Genomic DNA, 23,916 nt, shown 5'->3' with positions numbered 1-23,916 from the left:
CATTAAATCATATAAAGTCAAGGAGAAAGCCTTGGATAGGGTCCATTTTTCTTCCAGTTGGGAAATCTGGAAAGATGGACACAGTAGGACTAAATAGTAGCCTATTTTATTAATTTAATGGCTTTTAAAAATCATTCTACAGAGTATTGAGTACAGTTCCCTTTGCTATAAAATAGGTCCTTATTAGTTATCTATTTTATGTATAGGAGTGTGCATATGCCAATCCTGATCTCCCAATTTTCCTCCCCCTTACTCACTGGGTAACTGTAAGTTTGTTTTCTACATCTGTGGGAAAAGAATCTAAAAAAGAATGGACATATGTATACATATAACTGATTCACTTTGCTGTACAGCAGAAACTAAAACAACAGTGTAAATCAACTCTTTTTGTTGTTTAATCACTAAATCGTGTCGGATTCTTTCACAGCCTCATAGACTGTACCTTGCCAGGCTCCTTCCTCCATGAGATTTCCCTGGCAAGAATACTGGAGTGGGTTGTACTTCTTTCTCCAAGGGGATCTTCCTGATCCAGTGATCAAACCCATGTCTCCTACATTGGCAGGCAGGTTCTTTACCACTGAGCCACCAGAAAAGCCCAAAAATTTTTTAAAAAATAAAAATATAAATTAAAGTGAAAGTCGCTCAGTCGTGTCTGACTCTTTGCAACTCCGTGGACTATACAGTCCATGGACTTCTCCAGGCCAGAATACTTGAGTGGGTAGCCATTCTCTCCTCCAGATCTTCCCAATCCAGGGATCAAATCCAGGTCTCCCACACTGCAGGAGGATTCTTTATCAGTGAGTCACCAGGGAAAATGTAAATAAAGCCTTAAAATTTAATTTAAAAAAAAGTAATTTTAGATGTTTCTATATGATGCCAGAACATATAGCTCATTCAATAATAACACTTAGCATTTATTGAGAAAGTTCATCTGATTATCTAGCATTGTGCAGATAATCAACTCAAGTTTCCTTTGTCTGGAATATAAAATATATTCTTGCTTTTCTTAGCTTTTATTTAGTTGCTAAAAGGGGATTTAATTCAAGTTGAGAAATGAAATAAAAGTCTCAATTATTAAGTGTCTGAATGTGGCATTTATCTAAATGGTCACCCCAATATAAAAATACAAATATGCCACATAATCTTTAATAGACCAAATAGTTATTTCTCTATTAGATAACAATATAAATGCAACAGTGGTATTGGAGATTAATATTTTCAAAGTCCTGACCGAGAAGCAGAATAAAAAGTAAGTCATCTTATATTGAAAATGTAACACATTTCTCTTACCTGGTTGACACTGATTACACCTTCTTCCTTGACGATTAGGCAAACATGGGCACTGGCCACTGAGTGGGTCACAAATGGTCCCAGGTAACGTCCCCAGGGGGTCACACTCACATATCTGGCAGCCTTGAAAACTGCCAACGGTCAGATGGTACCTGTGAGGCTCACACTGATTACAGTGAAGACCTGTTACTCCTAATTTGCAGGGACACTGTCCTGTCAATTTGTCACACAGCACAGAGCCATTTACAGTCCCAGTTCTATCGCAGTTACAAGGCAGACAGAGGAAAGAATGGTTTTGCAGCTGGTAGAAGTACCCCTCCACACACTCATTGCAGCGTCTTCCCCCAACATTGGACTTGCAGATGCACTGTCCTGTCCAAGCATCACAGACCGTCCCAGACTGGGACCCCGCCACGTCACAGTCACAGGCCTTACAACCGGTGGCGTCCAGTCCGTAAAAGTGTTCTCTGCAGGTGTCACACTGAAGTCCTTTGGCTTCCTTTTTGCACTCACATTGCCCAGAAAAAGGATTGCAGAGTCTGTTCACTGAGCCGTGGAGGTTACACTGGCAGGGCTCACATCCATCGTCATTAAAACTTTGGAGAAATTTAAACCCAAAATTGCAGTGATTACATCTGAGCCCTAAAGAGAAAAATGTGTTTACAAAAGTAGAGATGTGAAAACAACTCCATTCAAGTTTTCAAGATAGCTGAAGTGCAAACAATGCTGCTACAGACATTTAATACAGACACAATAAAATGTTGAGTGTTTTTTTCACAAGTAATGCCAAAGAGGGCTGATAGTATAGTCAAAATATGATGGCAATACTTAATTTGGTACCAATGTACCACATTAATTTTTGCAATGTGCTTTAAAGATTTTATTTATTTATTACTTAATGCAAAGAAAAATTCTTAATGCAAATGTTGTTTCTATTACACATACTGGAACTCTTTTCCTATAACAAACATCAAAACTATTATTTTGAAATTATTTAACTATATTAAAACCATCATTCTTATTTTATATTAACAAAGTATGTTCATTTAAAAGTCGAGAGTGAAATACATTTTCAAAGCCATACAAAAGAATTATGCATTACTGCATAAGCTATTTTCCTAGAAATCAGAATCCATTCAAAACGTTTAATAAATGTTAACCTGATAACTATTTTGTTGAAACAGTACACATCTTACTTCTGAATATCACACATTTAAATAATTAATATAAATAAAAGTTATCCAGAGGAATTTTATTTCAATGCTTTTATACACTCCTATATTTTATCATTTTCAATTAGTATAAATTATGCTCTCCTTGGCTCATAAAGCAATCACATTACTTGTCATATTGTGTGATTCAGAACTTACCTTTTTAAACACTAAGTAAATTCTGCTGTTTGTATTACTTCTTCTTAAAGGAGTACATACATACATACATTTCACAGAGAAAAATGTTTTATCACCTATACTTAAATCTGACAACTTTGTTGAGTTTTACAAGACAAAGGAATAAAAAATATTCTTGAGTAGTAAATGTTGAGATGCAAAATGCTTTCTTTAGCTAGTTTTCACATATGCATGAATTTAAATAACTGAATATGTGAGGCTGAATCAATTGAAACATTTCAAGCTATAACAACATTAAACAATTAGTATTAAAATAACAGTCAAAAACACAGTCAGGAGCCCATATCCAGAAAAGCATTTCCTAAACCAGAAGGAAATGCATAATATATAAGTATACATATGGATAAAAATTCAAGAACTCCAATGGAAAGCAAATTCTTTAACAGTGATGAATGACTCACCTAAGGCATATCATTTAATTTCAATAAGGAAAATAAAAAAGGACCACTATTGCTGCAAATTTTAAAAATAACTGTATTGTTAACAAGAATTATGACTCATTTTGAACTATTAAAATTGGTCTACATGGATTCATATCATATCAGTTTTAAAAATATGCGCAGTGCTTATTTGAATATGCCATACATATTCCTGACAGGTAATCTATTCCTAACGATACTCAGGAAGGCCTACAGGGCATCACATTCAGTGTTAACAAGTACAGGCGAGTTAGCACACTTGGCATTTAATTCACATTCTTCTCCCTTTTTATTCTAGATGAATGACCTACTTTAATAAAATTATTGGTGTTAATGCATTTTACTGGTGATAGAATCATTAGTAAGATTTAACAGTTTTGTGAAATCTAACAGTTTGCTTTCTGAACCACATACAACATACACTTGTATTTTCTGTTGTTTTCTTAATCATATGAACAAGGTAAAATTGAATACAATTATTTGTAGTCCCATTAGGAAAAGAAACATATAGACATATCCAGTTTATATTTTTATTAAAAAAATAATGCATATGCAGAAGTAACTCTAGAGTTAATAATATCAAACTGATGATTTCATCTTCAAAAATATATATTTATACTTTTCTGCAGAAAACCACCAAGATCATCCAATAATACAGGCAAATGACAGCGAGTCTATAACAAATTCCAAGTAAAGTGTGATGTTTTTCTTCCTAAGCTCTGGAAACTATCACAGGAAAGATTTTACTGATACAGAGATGTAACCATTTGATTGTCCCTAAAGGTCTTTCTTTAAATTTTTTTTCACATCTTGAATTTAAAGTATATCTTATATCAAAGAACACAGGATTCTATATAGATTGAACATGAAAAACTTCATTCACTATCACAGATAGCACTTATACAAAAGCATGCTTCTATTTATAAGTTACTCTTTTTTTCCCTGAAAAGTTAGTTTTTGTATGCATGAAATGCATAAGGGCCAATTATGATAAAGATTCTGATTTAATCTTTCTTTAAACCAGAGAAATCTTGTATAATATAAAGCAGGCCCATATTCTTTTGTATTTAATTAAAATGCTTGTCTAGCTGTATTATACAAAATGATAAATGTATACTCACATATATAAAAGGTAAAGAATTTGCGTTAGTGTTGTATCATAGAAATGAAAATGTTACTGCAAATGATATGTTCACATGTTTGTATATATGCATGTTTGCGGCGTGTGTGTGTTTGTGTGTCTGCCAGGCATGTTTTTATTATCATAAGGTTCAGGTCAGTGTAAGAAAAACCATGGAAGACTTGGTGTCTTGAATGACAATAGAAAGGTAAAGGTCTTTTTTAAACTTCCTATACAAACCAAGACATGTTCAGTTACAATATAAGACTTACTTTATCAGGAAACTTTCCTCTCTTAATATTCTCATATATCAAAATTTCAAAGTGCATTATGTACATAGTGCATTTCGGGCACTTGATAAATTTTGTCCTTATGTGGCTGTGGTTCCCCTCAAAAATGTTGGATGTAATAAATTGCTATAATCAAATCTAATTTCTGAAAAATACCTGTGGGAGTAACAAACAAAAAAGCACGTCTTGTATAAAAAAATGATAAATAACACCAAAGGTAGCTGTTTATTATAATCAGCTTGGTGCTGAATTACAAAATTAAAGTTATGTGGCCCTTTATAACTAACCCTAGCAATATACATGATCTGTGGAATTATGTTGACTTATTTTGCATTTCATAGGAACAGTTCAAAGAAATATAATAGAAAAAAATGGAAAGATTTATCACAAAGGACCCTGTAGCACAGAACATTTTGAAAAAAATCCATTTATTTTAGTCTATTAAGAAAACTAGCATGGAAATGATTTGCTTAGAACTCATTAAGTGTAAAACATTTTGAAAAGTGCTAATTCTCTAAAAGAAACATCTATGAAGTAAGCAAATTATATTTTTCTATGACTTATTAGTATGGGACCATGTGAACTATTGCATCTACAGAATAAAGAAACTTCTAAAGGATTGATTAAACTAAGCTTCAAGCTGTAGTTTGAGAGAATTATTAATTTAGTCATTTTTAGACAGTTAATTTCATCCAAATTGTTTTTTTTTTCCCCAGCCTGCCTTGAGCAAGGAAATTTGCTTTACTCTTCAGCAAAGAAATCAAATAGAGGATTTTATTTCAGATAGTAATAGAGATGTGACTGCGAACTTCTGCATTACATACCAATAACATTTGCTTTGCACATGCACTGGCCTGAATTTGGGTGACAGGTAATATCTCCATCCACTGTCCCAGAGGTATTACAGTTGCACGGACTGCAGCCATCAGGATCCCACTCCTGGAGGTTGTAGAATCCGTTCTGGCACTGATTGCACTGTCTGCCAGACACATGTCTCTTACAATTACACTGGCCTCCGATCTAGAGAAGATACAACATTTGGTAGAATGATGAACGTATCTATTTTTAGATAATTTGCTCATTAGGTACAAGACAGGGAGGGTAGGGAGGAAAAAACTTTAAATGTGAAACAGACAAGAGGGTAATAAGGTATTTCTCTTCCTGACACCGAAACAGGGGAGAGCTTCAGCAGGGTGAATATATAGAACTGGATGAAAATAAACCCATGGAAGTCAGAAGTATATGACTAAAAGTGAAGTGGGATTAAGCCTTCAGCATCATATGAAGAAATCAAAATATAGTCATGGGGAGACTTAAAATAGAAACGGGGCCAGTAGTTAAGTTAGTCTTTTACCCATACGTTTTTCATTCCTCTCATTTATTCCTTGATCCAGACTTGTTCTGTACATGCTGATGCTTCAACTAAGAATCTTTCTATAATATCATCCCACCAAGGTTTTAACAATGTTTAAAATAAAGTGCTTAACAGCATCCATTTATGCCTACTGATAATGATCCTAACAATGTTTTTTTTGGCACAACTCCATTCAGGAATATTTCAGCATATTTATGATTCATTTATATTATGATTTAACTGTATCGAGTGAATTTAACTGATTTACATTGTGGTAAAAATATTAAAAAGTTACTTGTTTTAGAGCACTGTCAACTAAAACATTATCTGATAAAATGAATACTTTTCCTCTTTGAGCTATTGTTTGAGAATGAAAATACATAGCATATAAAATAAAATGCTCATCTACTATCTGCACAGGTAATGCTATGTTGGTTAAAGAAAGAGCTAAAACCTTTCACAAGAGAATATACACATACAAAATGTGAAATAAGTATGAAGATTTCAATAACACCTTAGGACTTTCATGAGAGATGTGAATACAGACATCAAGTCTCTTATGAAAACACTGGCATGTCTCCTGGTGACTCCCTTCAACTCGGACTGAATCAGCTTTCCACCTTTGCATGCAAAGTTACCACACAAGGAAGTAAACTATCTGTGAAAAGACATGGTTTGATTTACCTTTAAAATCTTGGGATATCCAAAAATATCACATGAGATTAGGATTCAGTAACAAAGGTGTAGAGAAGGGTTTTTATACTAAATAATTTTAAAGGATCTATCACTGCCTAATTTTTCATCTTGGAAATAGGAAATCACTGGAATCATTATTTAAGGATAAGATAATTGACACAAACTGTATAACACTCTGAAAAACAAAGGTTTATACATGTACTATATAAAGCTATAGAAAATTATGAAAAACAGCATCAAAGACATGTATAGGTCAGAAAGATATGCAAGGAAAATAACTTGTCCCCTTGTGCCTGACTGTCTATCCCAATCCCACTTTTACCCAGCCCCATGGAATCCAGATTATTACTCAAAACAGGGCTTTGATATGGTCTGCAAAATTACTGTAGTTGTTTAGTTGCTCAGTCGTGTCTGAGTTTTTGCAACCACATGGACTGCAGCACACCAGGCTACTCTGTCCTTCACCATCTCCCAGAGCTATTTCAAACCCATGTCCATCGAGTTGGTGATACTATCTAACCATCTCATCTTTTGTTGTCCCCCTTATCTCCTGCCTTATATCTTTACCAGCATCAGGGTCTTTTCCAATGAGTCAGCTCTTCGCTTCAGGTGGCCAAAGTATTGGAGCTTTAGCTGCAGCATCAGTCCTTCCAATGAATATTCAGGGTTGATTTCCTTTAGGATTGACTAGTTTGATCTAGTCCAAGAGACTCTCAAGAGTCTAATCCAACACCACAGTTCAAAAGCATCAATTCTTCAGTGCTCAGCTTTCTTTATGGTCTAACTCTCACATCCATATAAGCTACTGGAAAAACCATAGCTTTGACTATATGGATCTTTTGTCAGCAAAGTAATGTCTCTGCTTTTTTATACATTGTCTAGGTTTGTCACAGATTTTCTTCTAAGGAGCAAGCGTCTTTTAATCTCGTGGCTGCAGTCACCATCTGCAGTGATTTTGCAGCCCAAGAAAATAAAAGTGTTTCCACTGGTTCCCGATCTATTTACCATGAAGTGATGGGACCAGATGCCATGATCTTCATTTTTTGAAAGCTGAGGTTTAAGCCAGATTTTTCTCTCTCCTCTTTCACCTTCATCATAGGCTCTTTAGTTCCTCTTCACTTTCTGCCATAAGGGTGGTGTCATCTGCATATCTGAGGTTATTGATATCTCTCCCGGCAATCTTGATTCCAGCTCGTGCTTTATCCAGCCTGGCATTTCCCATGATGTACTCTGTATATAAGTTAAATAAGCAGGGTAACGATACACAGCCTTGATGTACTCCTTTCCCAAATTGGAACCAGTCCATTTTCCATGTCCAGTTCTAACTGTTGCTTCTTGACCTGAATACAGGTTTCTCGGGAGGCAGGTATGGTGGTCTGGGATTCCCATCTCTTGAAGAATTTCCCACAGTTTATTGTGGTCCACACAGTCAAAGGATTTAGTGCAGCCAATGAAGCAGAAGTAGATGTTTTTCTGGAATCCTCTTGCTTTTTCTATGACCCAATGGTTGTTGGCAATTTGATCTCTGGTTCCTCTATCTTTTCTAAATCCAGCTTGAACATCTGGAAATTCTCACTTCACGTACTGCTGAAGCCTAGTTTGAAGGATTTTGAGCATAACCTTTTTAGCATGTGAAATGAGAGCAACTGTGCAGTATCCTGAACATTCTCTGGCATTGCCCTTCTTTGGGATTAGAATGAAAACTGACCTTTTCCAGTCCTGTGGCCACTGCTGAGTTTTCCAAATTTGGAGTGCAGCACTTTTATAGCATCATCTTTTAGGATTTGAATTACCTCAGCTGGAACTCCATCATCTCCACTAGCTTTGTTTGTACTGATGCTTCCTAAGGCCCACTTGACTTCCTACTCCAGGATGCCTGGCTCTAGGTGAGTGATCACACCATCATGGTTATCTGGGTCATGAAGATCTTTTTTGTGTAGTTCTTCTGCATACTCTTGCCACCTCTTCTAAATATCTTCTGCTTCTCTTAGGTCCATACTGTTTCTGTTCTTTATTGTGCCCATATTTACATGAAATGCTCCTTTGGTATCTAATTTTCTTGAAGAGATCTCTAGTCTTTCCCATTCCATTGTTTTCCTCTATCTCTTTGCATTGATCACTGAGGAAGGCTTTCTTACCTCTTCTTGGTAATCTTTGGAACTTTGCATTCAGATAGGTATACCTTTACTTTTCTCCTTTACTTTCACTTTTCTTTTTTTCTCAGCTATTTGTAAGGCCTCCTCAGACAACCATTTTGCCTCTTTGCATTTCTTTTTCTTGGGGATGGTTTTGATCACTGCCCTCCCTGTACAATGTCACAAACCTCTGTCCATAGTTCTTCAGGCACTCTATCAGATCTAATCCCTTAAATCTATTTGTCATTTTTACTGTATAGAAATCAAATAAATGATTTGATTTAGTTCATATCTGAATGGCCTAAGGTTTTCCCTACTTTCTTCAATATATCTGACTTTTGCAATAAGGAGTTCATGATCTGAGCCACAGTCAGCTTCCAACTATATGGAGCTTCTTCATTTTCAGCTGCAAATAATATAATCAATGTGATTTCAGTATTGACCATTTGGTGATATCTGTGTGTACAGTTGTATCTTGTGTTGTTGGAAGAGGCCACAAAAATAAGCAGCATTACTGGCAGGTATGAGTTACTTATAGGGCCTTCCAGGTGGTATAGTGGTAAAGAATCTGCTTTCCAATGCACGAGGCACAGGTTCAATCCCTGTGTTGGGAAGATCCCCTGGAGGAGTAAGTGGCAACCCACTGCAGGATTCTTGCCTAGGAAATCTTATAGACAGAGGAGCCTGGTGTGCTACAGTCCATGAAGTCCCAAAAGGGTCAGACATGACCTAGTAACTAAACAACATTGTGCTCATGCTCAGTCGTGTCTGACTCTGTATTCCTATGGACTGTAGCCCACCAGGCTTCTCTGTCCATAGGGTTTTCCAGGCTAGAATGCTGAGTGGGCTGCTATTTCCTCCTCCAGGAGATCTTACTGACCCAAGAATCAAACCTGTGTCTCCTGGTCTCCTGTGTCTCCTTCACTACAGGTGGATTCTTTACTGCTGAAACATTGGGAAGCCCCAGTGACTAAACAACAACAGATGAATTACAGATAGCCATGAAAATCTAACAGATCTTTGATTATATCCTTATAACACTTCAAGTTGATTATCATTTAATAAATTCCTTATTTTCTGGTTCTGGTTTCATATATATTAGTCTTGTTCTCCAGATTACAAGCACCTTCAGAAATTGGACATACCTTGTATTTCTGTTAAAGAATAACCTTGTGTATTTCCCATGGGTAAAGAGTACTCTTTACAAAAATCTACAGCAAGAATGAGTGAAAAAGATAAAGATAAATAAAAGTGTATCCTGTGCTAAAGCTTTACCTCCTTTGTATCTTGCTATATTCTTATTTAAATGTAAGACATGTATCATCTGGAGCTTTCTTACCTCTTAAAATTTAGGTAAGACTGCCTGGAACCCTCATTTCATTTCTGTTGAAGGACAAATATGCTTCTTACAGTTTAAAAAATTCTATGCATACTGACATTCTTCTGGTCACCCTGCCCCTAAATTTCTGCTTCTTCCATTCTGGAATCTTCTTGCAAACTAAGAGGTCCACCCTATATCTTTCTAGACATGAAACTTGACTAATGCATCAATTTCAGAACAGGAACTCTTATTCTAAGAAAATAATATATCTTAGTAAAGATTTGGAGTGAAAGAAGAGTGAGAGCCCTACTTTTCAACTTGTAGAATCTATTTAGTTTTCCTACAACTAGACATCTTCAAAAGGCTCTGTAACTCAGTCAGTTACCATTTCTGTATCTTGTCTCTCCCTACTCCTTACCATCCCCGATTGCATGTCCACTTTTCCTCTTTGCACCTAACTCTCAGTTATCTTTTACATACATCATCTAAAAAAAATGTTCAGTACTGCCTTGATTAGTGAAACGCGTTAGTCTTATGAAGGTATTTTTTTCAGTAAACATCAGATATCTCCATATGAGAAACCTGGCTGCAAATAAGATAACACAACTTTACTCTCATTTCATTAACACATGTAGTCTATAACTTCTCTATATAATCCATACCTTAAAATGTGGTTTAAAAGTAAGTCATAAAAGGCTTTATAGATTATAAAATGAGTTCACTGTAATCAGTTTCTCAAAATTGAAAATACAAGTTTGCTTCTGCACTAGTCACTGGAGATTCCCTTCGTTTTATGTGAGGGAATATAAATCTACCCACACTCTAATACCAATTCCTGGCCACCAAGAGAGAGAGAAGAGTGTGATCCCCTCCCTTTAAAACTACACTTTCAAAAAGTCAGATACAACACTTTTCTGCTTCCATGCACTTTGATAGAATATTTTTAACATTTACCCTAAGTTGACTTATTAATTGGCCAGTAGTAAGTCAGCTGGAGAAGGCAATGGCACCCCACTCCAGTACTCTTGCCTGGAAAATCCCATGGATGGAGAAGCCTGGTAGGCTACAGTCCATGGGGTCGCTAAGAGTTGGACACAACTGAGCGACTTCACTTTCAGTTTTCCCATTCATGCACTGGAGAAGGAAATGGCAACCCACTCCAGTATTCCTGCCTGGAGAATCCCAGGGATGGCGGAGCCTGGTGGGCTGCCGTCCATGGGGTTGCACCAAGTCGGACACGACTGAAGCGACTTAGCAGCAGCAGCAGCAGTAAATCAGCAAACAGGATGCAAACTGAAGCTTGAAACGCTTGGAGATTTTTGAGTTGATTCTCTTGAGACAGGCTTGGAACCCTGAGGCCACTATGTAAACATGCTCAAGCTATCCTGTTGCAGGATTTGAGAACCTTGTGGAGGAGAACATCCTCTCCTATGACCCCCAGTTAATATTCCGCTTGAGAACCACTAGCCATGTGAGTGAGACCTTCCTGGATCATCTAACTACCAGCTGACAAGCTAGCTGAACACATCAATAAAAGAGCTCAAGGAAGATCAGTCAAGCCAGTACAGACCACCACTGAGTCAAACCACAAAATTCTATACTATGTAAGTGGTTTTTGCTGTTTTAAGCCAACATTTTAGAAGCAAAATTAGCAAACAATACCATTGATCAGAACTTCAATTATATTTCTATACCTTTTGTCTATGATCACATGGCCAAATAATATTTAAATTTCTATTAGTAATGTAGAACAAAAATAATGAGGTACAATTACTGTCTCTAATAGCAAATATATGTTCATACTTTAAACAATAGGAGCTTTCCAGCTCTTTAAGGTTGAAAACACAATCTTGGTTGCATAAGTTTTGATCTTGCATGCTTTCAGCCACATGAACAATGAGGGAAAAGGAGGCCCCCATGAGCTCCAGTTAGAAACTCGGAAATAACTTTGATTAGCTTGGCTTGGGTTATATCTTTTGTTCTTTTAGTTTCTTAAGGTAGAGGTTTTTCTTTTATAATAGAGAAAATTTAGAGCTTTTAATATCTTACTCTGTGTGTGTGTGCATGTGTTAGTCACTCAGTAACGTTCAACTCTTTGCAACTCCATGGACTGTAGCCTGTCAGGCTTCTCTGTTCATGGCATTTTCCAGGCAAAAATACTGGAGTGGGGTTGCCATGCCCTTCTCCAGCAGATCTTCCCAAACCAGAGATGGAACCTGGGTGTCCTGCATTGCAGGCAGATTCTTTACCATCTGAGCCACAAGGATGGACCAATATTTTACTAATTACTACTATATCAGTATCCCACAGTTTTGATAAGTTGTGTTTTCAATTTCACTCAATTCAAAACACTTATAATTTCCCTTCTGTTTCCTATTTGACCCTTAGTTTATTTAGTTGTCAAATAATCAAGGATATTCCAGAGATTTCCTTATTATTGATTTCCAATTTTATTTAATGATTTCAGTCAGATAACATACTTTAACAACTTACATTCTTTTAAATGTATTGAGACTTGTTTTATGGACCAGAATTTGACCCATTTTGAGAGATGCTTTGTGTAGATTAGAAAAATATGTATATTATTCTGTTGTTGACTTGAGTGTTCTATAAATGTCAATTACTTCATCAAGTTGGTTGATCGTGCTTAGCTTTTCTGTCAATTCATTCTATTAATTACTAAGAAAAGGGTATTGAAATTTTTACCTTTAGTCATGGAGTTTTATATTTCTCCTTTCATTTCTATCAATATTTCACTTGTACAGTTGCACAAATTCAGTTGTTTGGTGCATAAATATGCCATGGTTGAGAATTCTAAGAGCTCTACATAGCAAGTATTTAGAATTCCAAATCGCTTTTTAAACCTACACAGGCACACTCATATTCCATCATGACATCAGTCTTATTGCTGAAAAACTAAATTAACCAGCTCAATTATATTAGACCATCAACAGTTGGGAAATGGATGAGGTACAAGGCAGAAACTGATGGTTTAAGTGAAAGTGTATATACTAAGATTGAGTTCAAGTGTATGTATACCTTCACCCCCTGCCACAATTCGCTTCCTCCTACACTGTTTCAAGAAAGCCAGGAGCCAGATTTATTTTCTATAAAAAGGAAACTGGCAGAGAAAAGCTATAGACAAAAGATCTCTAGACTGATTCCTGGACTCTGACCCCTACAAAGCTCACTTGCAACTTGTACACACAAGAGTAAAGTAAGTTTAGAAGACTTCCACAACTTTATTGTAGCATTAAAAAGCCTTTTACAAGTTTATTATACAGAGCAGACAGCAAAATTTCCAACATGAAAAATCGGGACCAAGAAAGAAAAAGGATAAATAATAATTTATAGGAGAAGAAAGGAATGCAGAGAATAGAAATATAAGAAAACAACCAATAATGACTAAAACACCACTGTAGCTATTATCTCCAGAAAGTTATGATAAATGTTGTATTCATTCAAAAACATAGAACAGGATAAACCTAGGAAACAACTTGTGAAGGAAATAACTATAGAATATTGAAAAACAGGCAAAATAAAAACCTCAAGCAAAAGACTGCAACAAAAAGTTGAGACAGAATAATACCAGAGAGACAAGAAAATGAAGTGAAATATAGAATTTCCAGAAGGAGAAAAAACTGAGAGAGAAAATTATCAAAGCGTTAATACAAAATAAACATTTTCTTTACATGAAGCCATAGTTTAAAAGGCTTACCATGTGCTAGAAAAATTAATGGGGAAGAAAAGAAATGACATCAAGGTAAAATCTCATGAAGCAAAGACTAAAGCAAAGAATAAAAAAAAAAAATAAGCATTTCTAGAAACCAACAAGTCATATATAACAGAAATACAGAATATCACTGAAAAGTTCTGTAATATTATTATAAGCCAGAAAACTACATCATACCTTCCAAGTTATTAATAAAATTTTCAAATTATTAAAACAATATGCTCTGAATTATGAGTAAAATTATTTCAAATAATTGGAAGCAGTATCATCTAAATTTAACTCCCACCCCATTTGGGAAATGCATGACTCTTCATTTCACAGGAGAAGAAACTAAATCTTCAATCAAGTTATTTATTGAGGGAGAGATAGCTAGCTATACCTATCCATGCTCATAACCATGGTGCTAAGTTCACTCAGCTTGTGATAAACTACAAATCTAATAGCAGCAATGGGAAGAGTGCTAGAACCAAAGAAGGTCAAGGTAATGTCCATTACCTGAGTTGGCCCCACAGTGGAAGAATAGGCAAGCAGTCCATTTACTCATACACGAATTTCTCTGAATAGCACTGATGTTTGCTAACAGCTGCTATATACTACCCAGTGACCATAATCAGGACTTCTCTATTCTGAATCATACTATAAAAGTCTGTTGTCCCAGGTTCTGCAGTAGTGATGGGTACACACAGTCAATTGTGTGACAAGTGAAACAATGAATTTGGCAGGAAGATTAGTGACAACAAGAAAGAGTAAGGCTCTGCAACCATTATCCTAGTCCCAGTTTCTTAGTCATCTGCTACATTAAGAGATGGAATTCTATCAGCATGATTTGAGGCACGAATAATCCATACATGATTTCTTTTGTGTGTGTGAAAATAGCACTTAGAGAAAATATAAAGTATGATTTAAAAATTAATAATTTAGGTGAGCACAGCCAATATTTATCACAAGCTGGAATCAAGATTGCTGGGAGAAATATCAATAACCTCAGATATGCAGATGACACCACCCTTATGGCAGAAAGCGAAGAAGAACTAAAGAGTCTCTTGATGAAAGTGAAAGAGGAGAGTGAAAATGTTGACTTAAAGCTCAACGTTCAGAAAACTAAGATCATGGCATCTGGTCCCATCACGTCATGGGAAATAGATGGGGAAACAGTGGAAACAGTGTCAGACTTTATTTTTGGGGGCTCCAAAATCACTGCAGATGGTGATTGCAGCCATGAAATTAAAAGACGCTTACTCTTTGGAAAGAAGGTTATGACCAACCTAGATAGCATATTGAAAAGCGGAGACATTACTTTGCCAACAAAGGTCCGTCTAGTCAAAGCTATGGTTTTCCCAGTGGTCATGTATGGATGTGAGAGTTGGACAGTGAAGAAAGCTGAGCACCGAAGGATTGATGCTTTTGAACTGTGGTGTTGGAGAAGACTCTTGAGAGTCCCTTGGGCTGCAAGGAGATCCAACTAGTCTATCCTAAAGGAGATCAGTCCTGAGTTTTCATTGGAAGGACTGATGTTGAAGCTGAAACTCCAATACTTTGGCCACCTGATGCGAAGAGCTGACTCATTGGAAAAGACCCTAATGCTGGGAAGGATTGGGGGCAGGAGGAGAAGGGGACGACAGAGGATGAGATGGTTGGATGGCATTACCAACTCGATGAAAATGGGTTTGGGTAAACTCCGGGAGTTGGTGATGGACAGGGAGGCCTGGTGTGCTGCGATTCATGGGGTTGCAAAGAGTCGGACACGACTGAGCGACTGAACTGAACTGAACTCTATGTAATTAGACATTATATTTTAATAAATTCAAAGCAATACTTTTAAAACAGGAGAAATGTCTGTCTTCTTAAGCACTTATTTGGCCTGTGGTAGGAAAAAATCTAATGTTCTATAGATTACATCTTTTTACAGAACTCACTAAAAGCCAAGGAGGTAATGTGGATGTTGCCAAACAAAGTAATAATTTGAAAAGCAAACTCAAAAGTTTAAGAACAGAAAGTCTGCACTGGAAATTAAATTAGATTTTCAGGGTTTTGTTTGAAAAGAAAAGAAATAAGTTAATGAGCACAATTTTTAGGAATATTCATGTCTTTTATAGCAATGATTATAGATTTTTATTTTTATTTATTTATTTTTTAAAATATGGAACGCTTCACGAATTTGCGTGTCATCCTTGCGCAGGGGCCATGCTAATCTTCTCTGTATCGTTCCAATTTTAGTACATGTGCTGCCGAAGCGAGCACTGATTATAGATTTTTAATAGAAATTCTTTAACTCCTATTTTTCCTCATTCAAGAACTCATTCATTCACGCTGTTATCAACAAATGTTTGATCACACACAACCGTACGGTATGTACCTTGTGAGTTTCATGAGGTCATATCATGCAAACAATACCTCTCAATTTCTACCACTCCTTCCCTCAGAATTGCCAGCATTACTCAGAAATTGTATGCAAAGTGATACACCAATTGACTACCAGATACTAGCAATTCTAAGCAATGCTTATAATACACTGACTCTCTCTGCTGTGATAAATTGCCAACAAAGATCCGTATAGTCAAAGCTATGGTTTTTCCAGTAGTCATGTATGGATGTGAGAGTGGGACCATAAAGAAGGCTTAGCAACCAACAAAATGATGCTTTCATACTATGGTGCTGGAGAAGACTCTTGAGAGTCCCTTGGACAGCAAGGAGATCAAAGCAGTCAATCCTAAAGGAAATTAACTCTGAATATTCATTGAAAGGACTGGTGCTGAAGCTGAATCTCCAATACTCTGGCCATCTGATGCGAAGAATCAACTCATGAGAAAAGACCCTGATGCTGGGAAAGATTGAAGGGAGGAGAAGGGGACAACAGAGGATGAGATGGTTGAGTGGCATCACTGACTCAAAGGACAGGAGTTTGAGCAAACTCTGGGAGATGGCAAAAGATAGGGAAGCCTGGTGTGCTGTAATCTATGGGGCCACAAAGAATCAGACAAGTCTTAGGGACTGAACAACAACCACCTCTCCATTTGGTACACCACTGTGTCACTTTCTTGCTCAAAGATACTCAATAGCTCCCTATTGCCTACCTAGCAAAGTCCAAACTCCGCTATGTGACCTCAATATGCCTCTTTAGTGTCATGTAACATAACTACCCTACCTCAGTGATGGCCTCAGAGTTTCCACTAGAAGGGCTGGATGGCAGCAATCTGGATGGAATTGTTGCTTGGGGCTTTTTTGGTAGATACATTTGCGTTGAAAACGCAATTCTGCTTTAAGTTACTAACCGTTTTTAATGGCTTTGTGGAGGACAATGGTCGGAAGAGAAAATGATCATATGGAGGTGAGGGAACTTACGTCTGTCAAGCAACGTCTTCTGTCTCCACTGCCCATACAGTATTACATTTTCTGTAAATAACAATAGTTTTGCCTCTTTTATGACATTCATGATTTTTTTTTCATCTTGCACTACTTTCAACCTCTATTACAATTTTGAACAGAAATAATAAGAACATGCGTGGATCCTTGTTTTGTTCCTGATATTACAGGGGAAATGTTTATTGTTAAGTATGATGTTAAGTTTCTTTGCAGACATTCTTTCCAGATTAAGTTTTCTTCTACTTCTAGTATGTAGAGCATATTTATCATAAACAGTTTTTAAATTTTTTCAAATGCTTTTCAATATTTATCAAAGATTAGTATATGAGATTCATGTTGTTTACTGCATTAATTGATTTTTAAATGTTAAACTCACCTTGCATTCTTGGAATGAATGTGGATCAGTCAAGATGCATCCCCTTTATTATACATTTCAGAATTGAACTTGTTAAAATATTGCTAAGATATTTTAGATCTATGTTCATATGGAGTATCTGACCTGTTTGAATGGACTTATTTTTAAATGTTTTGTCATGTTATGGGATTAAGGTTAAGTAGCCCTCACAAAATGGTTTGGAAAGTACATATTCTTCCTCAGTTTCTTAAAAGAACTTATGTAGGACTTGTATGATTTATTTCTTTACTTTATCAGAGAACTCACCAATGAAGTCATCTGGGCATGAAATTTTCATTGATGAAAGAAAACTGAAGTTTGATTACAAATTTAATGTCTTTAATTTATAGGAATGTATTGAGGCTTTCTATTTTTTCTTATCTTAGGTGTGTATTAATGTTCTATTTCTTGTGCTAGTTTTATGATAATTTATTTACTTCATTTAGGATGTCAAATTTATTAGGAGAGAGTTTTTCATAATATTCATTAAGATCCTTCCCTCATGGCTCAGCCAGTAAGGAGTCTGCCTGCAATGCAGGAGACCCGAGTTCAATCCCTGGGTTGGGAAGATCCCCTGGAGAAGGAAATGGCAACCCACTCCAGGATTCTTGCCTGGAGAATCCCATGGACAGAGGAGCCTGACAGGCAACAGTTCATGGTGTCACAAAGAGTTGGACATGACTGAGCGACTTCACTTCAGTTCTTCTTCATTAGGATCCTATATAGGTGTTTGTAGAATGTGCTGCAAAGTCCCATTTCTTTATTTCTGATGCTGGCACTTGCGTTTTTCCCTTCTTCTATTGATAAGTTTGTCAGTGTTATTAAGCTTTGTGGAAAAAACACAACTCTTGAGTTTATTTTCACTATTGCTTGTCCAGTTTCCGTTACCTAATTTTGTCACTTTCCCCTTTTGCTTACTTTGTGTTTAGTTTGAAAGTAGAAGGAAGGACAGTCATTGATGGTGAAGTAGGTTGAGAAAAGAGAAAGGGAAGCCATCACATAGGAAGGCAGACAACAAACAAGCTTGGGCTTGCATTTCTTCCACATATTCTATATATTGAGTTTAAGTTAGGCAATAAAAGTTAAAAGGGGCTTCAGAACAATGAGCAGCAATGGTTATATGGCCATACAGTTTGTGAATCTCTCCAAATCTCAACATGAAAACACAACTCAAAAGCAAAACCAAAAGCTGCGAATAATATTTGTAACAGCACTAACTGACCAACTATCTCTAGAAACTCCCAAAGAGAAGCAAGTGGGAAGAAACCAACAGTCACAAGACCTATAAGGCATCAGTGTCTATGTGGGAAAAACCAGATAGAAGTCACAGGGGATTTGACTTTTGAGAGATCTGAAAACTAGTGCTCTAAGTGTAAAATGCCACTTTGAGAATGGGTGACTATAAGTGGAAAGGGTATTACTTATCCAAAAAAGGATGGTGAGAGATCTATAGTGGGAACTGAAGGGACTGGAGTAGCCCAGCCTCCAGGAACTCTCAAAGCTGATGTAGCAGGGCACACTTCTATGGGCAAGGGCACACTTCCATGGTAAGACCACATGCTGAGGAGACACTATGGAAAACAGATGGGCAGAACAGACAGTTAAAAGAAGAATACATTTGAAGATAGAAATTCTGAAGTTTGGGATGCATTTATCATTGGTAATGAAACAAGTTCAACCTTTCCAAAGTTTATTCTAATAATAATAAACAATACATTTCACAAAGGTTAAATTTACCAGTTTGAGTGATTTTTCGTTTACTATTACATACATCTTAATTAGCACAGTGTCTAATATATAGGGGCATCTCATAAACATTTGTTTATTGACAGAATGAATTATTTAAAAATAATTGTTACAGCACTGAAATGTGCTCAGAGGCTATTTCAAATACTATAGAAATTATACTTCCGACTCAGTTTTGGTAGATTTAATAATATCTGGAATAAGATCTTAGACAATGTTACTTCAAATCCTCCTTCATTCAAATGTAAAAATATATACATTCATAGTTTTTAAAATATTTGTCTCAATTAAGGATATATACCATTTTTATATACTGAAAACTTTTGAATATACAAATCTACATCTAACATATGTTTAATATATTCCAAAGTCCTTTGCCAATGACCAAATAAATCAGACTTATAGAAATAAAAGTCCCTGGAAGGTAAAGCCTAGGAATCGTCATTTTAGAAAATTCTAGTGGCAATTCTTATGAACACTAAGAGTTAAGAACTAGTTCTTTAAGTACTTGCTACCTATTTTGTCGCTGCATTATCAATTCCTAGGGACTCACTCTTACTCTTTTTCTCTTCTAAGTCAGTCTTGTAGCTCATCAAATCATTGATAAGCCCATCAGTGAGCACCAAAGAAGTAGTCTTTTTGAACTGGTTTAATATTAGAGCATTTATATTATTCAGCATCTGAATGTCAATTCTGGAAATAAACTGGTTTTAGTATTTTTTAAAAAGCTGTTACAAAATATCTAACCATTTGCAGCTGCTGGTGCTTCTAAGAAAAAGTGCATAGCTCTCTATTTGTCTACGTATCTATCTATGTTTGTATCTATCTATCTTTGTACAATATATGTATCTATCTTTTTACAATATATTCTCTTCGATAGGAGCTTGCTTAACCCTAAGATGTGGACTTCAAGAATTATTACATTTTTCTGATAGAGACACAATGACTTCTTTCCTTAAGCTTCTGCCTCTCTAGAGAAGAAAAGTCCACCTCAATGTAACAGGCTGCCTTTGTTAAGGTACTCATTCCACTTCAGAAATAAATAAATGAATCTGCAGTGGTTTCTGCCACAAATAAATGCCATGAATTGGAGAATGCCAGGTGAATAATGTGCATCATATACTTGTTTCCATTTAAGTGTTTTGTGATACTGCTGTTTATCATCTTGCTCAGCTGTCGAAAATATTCATTCGAGAAGAAAAGCTCCTACAGTGGTGTAAGATGTAGATGTCTTTTCTTTACCATTCTACAAGGCCTGTCATTTGTCAGGCTGGTATATTTTTATAACTCCCCTCCCCCTCCAAAAGGCATTTCTGAGAAACTGCTCTCCAAACTTCCCCGCCATTATCTCTCAGGAGAGTGCAAAATTCTGAAACACGCTCAAAGTGTTAGGAGGAACGGAATACATTTTTCTTCTCTATCTTTTAAGCATTCAAAACAGTGTGTAAAGAGGTTCCCCACATATTGTTGTTCCCAGCAATGGTTACATACTTGAATGGTTTTTTTAAGAGAAAGTACTATAATTATAGTCCTTCTAGTTCTCAAAGGGGTATAATTTCATATTGCATCATCCTTTCCCCTTCAGGTTATGTCTATTTAGCTCAGAGATTATAAGCTATAACTGGTAAAAGATGCATACAATATGTCACACCATGTAAAATTAGAGCATTTCATAAATGTCATCTGAATGGCACAACTATACAGGGTGGTCTTATTGTAATTTGCTGCAAAATTAATATAGTGGTTATTAAGAGGATGATGTTTTGACTTCATCAAAATGAAAGATCTCACAGTAACATAAAAAAACATTTCCATAATGAAAAAATGCATTCTCCGTGTGTGGCTGGCTAATTTTTTTTTTTTATAGAAATAGGCTTTTAGGAAAGTTAACTCATTTGACTTAATAATCTTTTTGTTTTATTTCAGTAAAAGTGATCAAAGCTTCTGTGCACTTACACAATAGAATGTTTGCCTACTATAGTGCTAGTTTACTGAACCAGTGAAAAATGTGAATTCCAAAAATATTAAGAAAGGAAGGTGCTTATATGAGGTGATTAAACAAATAAATTAGACTTTTTAAAAGTACTTCTATAAAATATTCAAATTAGTCCATGTGTACGATGATAACCTCAGTCCTTGGTATATATGAAGCACAAAACGGCTACATTGACCATTCAATATCACTCAAATTTCCATTTGAGAATTGTATTGGTTCTAAGACATTATTTTTTCACTGAATTATATATCCATTGTTATTTCCTAAATATTTAGGATTTGTTAATAGTTTAATTAAATTAGTAGGATTTGGAATAATAAGCCCAAAACAAATGGATGTTTTCTTTCTTATTTCTCAATAGTGTACATAAATATCCAGTTTAGCAAACTGCTGTGGATTTCTTTTATGTGTCACGCTTTGTAAGACCCAGGGTCTATAAACTCAAGTTGGAATTTGGAAACAAATATTACAATTATGAATTTCTTCTCTACCCCATTATTCCTTGTGTGATCGTACAGGTATTACCTAATTTCTCTGAGGTTCATTGTCCTTAACAACACAACAGAGAAGTCAATAACTACCTCACCAACGTTGGTAAGAACTGAATTAGCAGATAACAGAAGACTGTATGACATAAATTGTGGTAAGATATTTTTTGATCCACCTCCTAGAGCAACGAAAATGAAAACAAAAATAAACAAGTGGAACCTAAATAAACTTAAATCTTTTGTACAGCAAAGGAAACCATAAACAAAAAGACAACTCTCAGAATGGGAGAAAATATTTGCTACCAAAGCAACCAACAAGAGACTAATCTCTAAAATATATAAACTCATGCAGCTCAATATCAAAAAAATACACAATCCTAACAAAACATGGGGAGAAGATTTAAATAGACATTTCTCCAAAGACAACATCAATTCAGTTCAGTCGCTCAGTCGTGTCCGACTCTTTGCGACCCCATGAATCGCAGTACGCAAGGCCTCTCTGTTCATCACCAACTCCCGGAGTTCAACCAAACCCATGTCCATCGAGTCAGTGATGCCATCCAACCATCTCATCCTCTGTCGTCCCCTTCTCGTCCTGCCCTCAATCCTTCCCAGCATTAGGGTCTTTTCCAATGAGTAAACTCTTCGCATGAGGTGGCCAAAGTATTGGAGTTTCAGCTTCAACATCAGTCCTCCCAATGAACACCCAGGACTGATCTCCTTTAGGATGGACTGCTTGGATCTCCTTGCATTCCAACGGACTCTCAAGAGTCTTCTCCAACACCACAGTTCAAAAGCATCAAGTCTTCGGCGCTCAGCTTTCTTCATCGTCCAACTCTCACATCCATACAGGACTACTGGAAAAACCATAGCCTTGACTAGACGGACTTTTGTTGGCAAAGTAATGTCTCTGCTTTTAAATATGCTATCTAGGTTGGTCATAACCTTCCTTCCAAGGAGTAAGCGTCTTTTAATTTCATGGCTGCAATCACCATCTGCAGTGATTTTGGAGCCCCCAAAAATAAAGTCTGACACTGTTTCCACTGTTTCCCCATCTATTTCCCATGACGTGATGGGACCAGATGCCATGATCTTAGTTTTCCGAACGTTGAGCTTTAAGTCAACATTTTCACTCTCCTCTTTCACTTTCATCAAGAGGCTCTTTAGTTCTTCTTCGCTTTCTGCCATAAGGGTGGTGTCATCTGCATATCTGAGGTTATTGATATTTCTCCTCTCAATCTTGATTCCAGCCTGTGCTTCTTCCAGCCCAGCATTTCTCATGATGTACTCTGCACATAAGTTAAATAAGCAGGGTGACAATATACAGCCTTGACATACTCCTTTTCCTATTTGGAACCAGTCTGTTGTTCCATGTCCAGTTCTAACTGTTGCTTCCTGACCTGCATACCGGTTTCTCAAGAGACAGGTCAGATGGTATGGTATTCCCATCTCTTTCAGAATTTTTCACAGTTTATTGTGATCCACACAGTCAAAGGCTTTGGCATAGTCAATAAAGCAGAAATAGATGTTTTTCTGGAACTCTCTTGCTTTTTCGATGATCCAGCGGATATTGGCAATTTGATCTCTGGTTCCTCTGCCTTTTCGAAAACCAGCTTGAACATCTGGAAGTTCATGTTCACGTATTGCTGAAGCCTGGCTTGGAGAATTTTGAGCATTACTTCACTAGTGTGTGAGATGAGTGCAATTGTGAGTAGTTTGAGCATTCTTTGGCATTGCCTTTCTTTGGGGTTGGAATGAAAACTGACCTTTTCCAGTCCTATGGCCACTGCTGAGTTTTCCAGATTTGCTGGCATATCGACTGCAGAACTTTCACAGCATCATCTTTCAGGATTTGAAATAGTTCAACTGGAATTCCATCACCTCCACTAGCTTTGTTCATAGTGATGTTTTCTAAGGCCCACTTGACTTCACATTCCAGGATATCTGCCTCTAGGTGAGTGATCACACCACTGTGATTATCTGGGTCGTGAAGATCTTTTTTGTACAGTTCTTCTGTGTATTCTTGCTACCTCTTCTTAATATCTTCTGCTTCTGTTAGGTCCATACCATTTCTGTCCTTTATCGAGCCCATCCTTGCATGAAATATTCCCTTGGCATCTCTAATTTTCTTGAAGAGATCTCTAGTCTTTCCCATTCTGTTG

The 23,916-nt window shown here is 36.5% G+C and overlaps 1 protein-coding gene and 1 non-coding gene across 2 annotated transcripts in view; both read right to left on the bottom strand.

Moving 5' to 3' along the window:
• Positions 1-23,916, bottom strand: part of USH2A (usherin) — a 901,466-nt gene that overhangs the window by 708,889 nt on the left and 168,661 nt on the right. The window contains exons 11-12 of the mRNA XM_081491700.1: positions 5,353-5,548; positions 1,291-1,932 (exon numbers count right to left, since the gene is read on the bottom strand). Of these exons, the coding sequence (XP_081347826.1) occupies positions 1,291-1,932; positions 5,353-5,548 (838 nt within the window). The remainder of the gene's footprint in view (positions 1-1,290; positions 1,933-5,352; positions 5,549-23,916) is intronic.
• On the bottom strand, positions 15,902-16,008 carry LOC145508019 (U6 spliceosomal RNA). Its single transcript, XR_014055288.1, has one exon. It is a non-coding gene; the product is annotated as a U6 spliceosomal RNA (small nuclear RNA).

Source organism: Giraffa tippelskirchi, chromosome 5 (genome assembly GCF_054371585.1).
Source record: "Giraffa tippelskirchi isolate mGirTip1 chromosome 5, T2T-mGirTip1v1.2.pri, whole genome shotgun sequence".
Taxonomy (NCBI): domain Eukaryota; kingdom Metazoa; phylum Chordata; class Mammalia; order Artiodactyla; family Giraffidae; genus Giraffa; species Giraffa tippelskirchi.
This window is presented reverse-complemented; position numbering and strand designations above follow the sequence as displayed.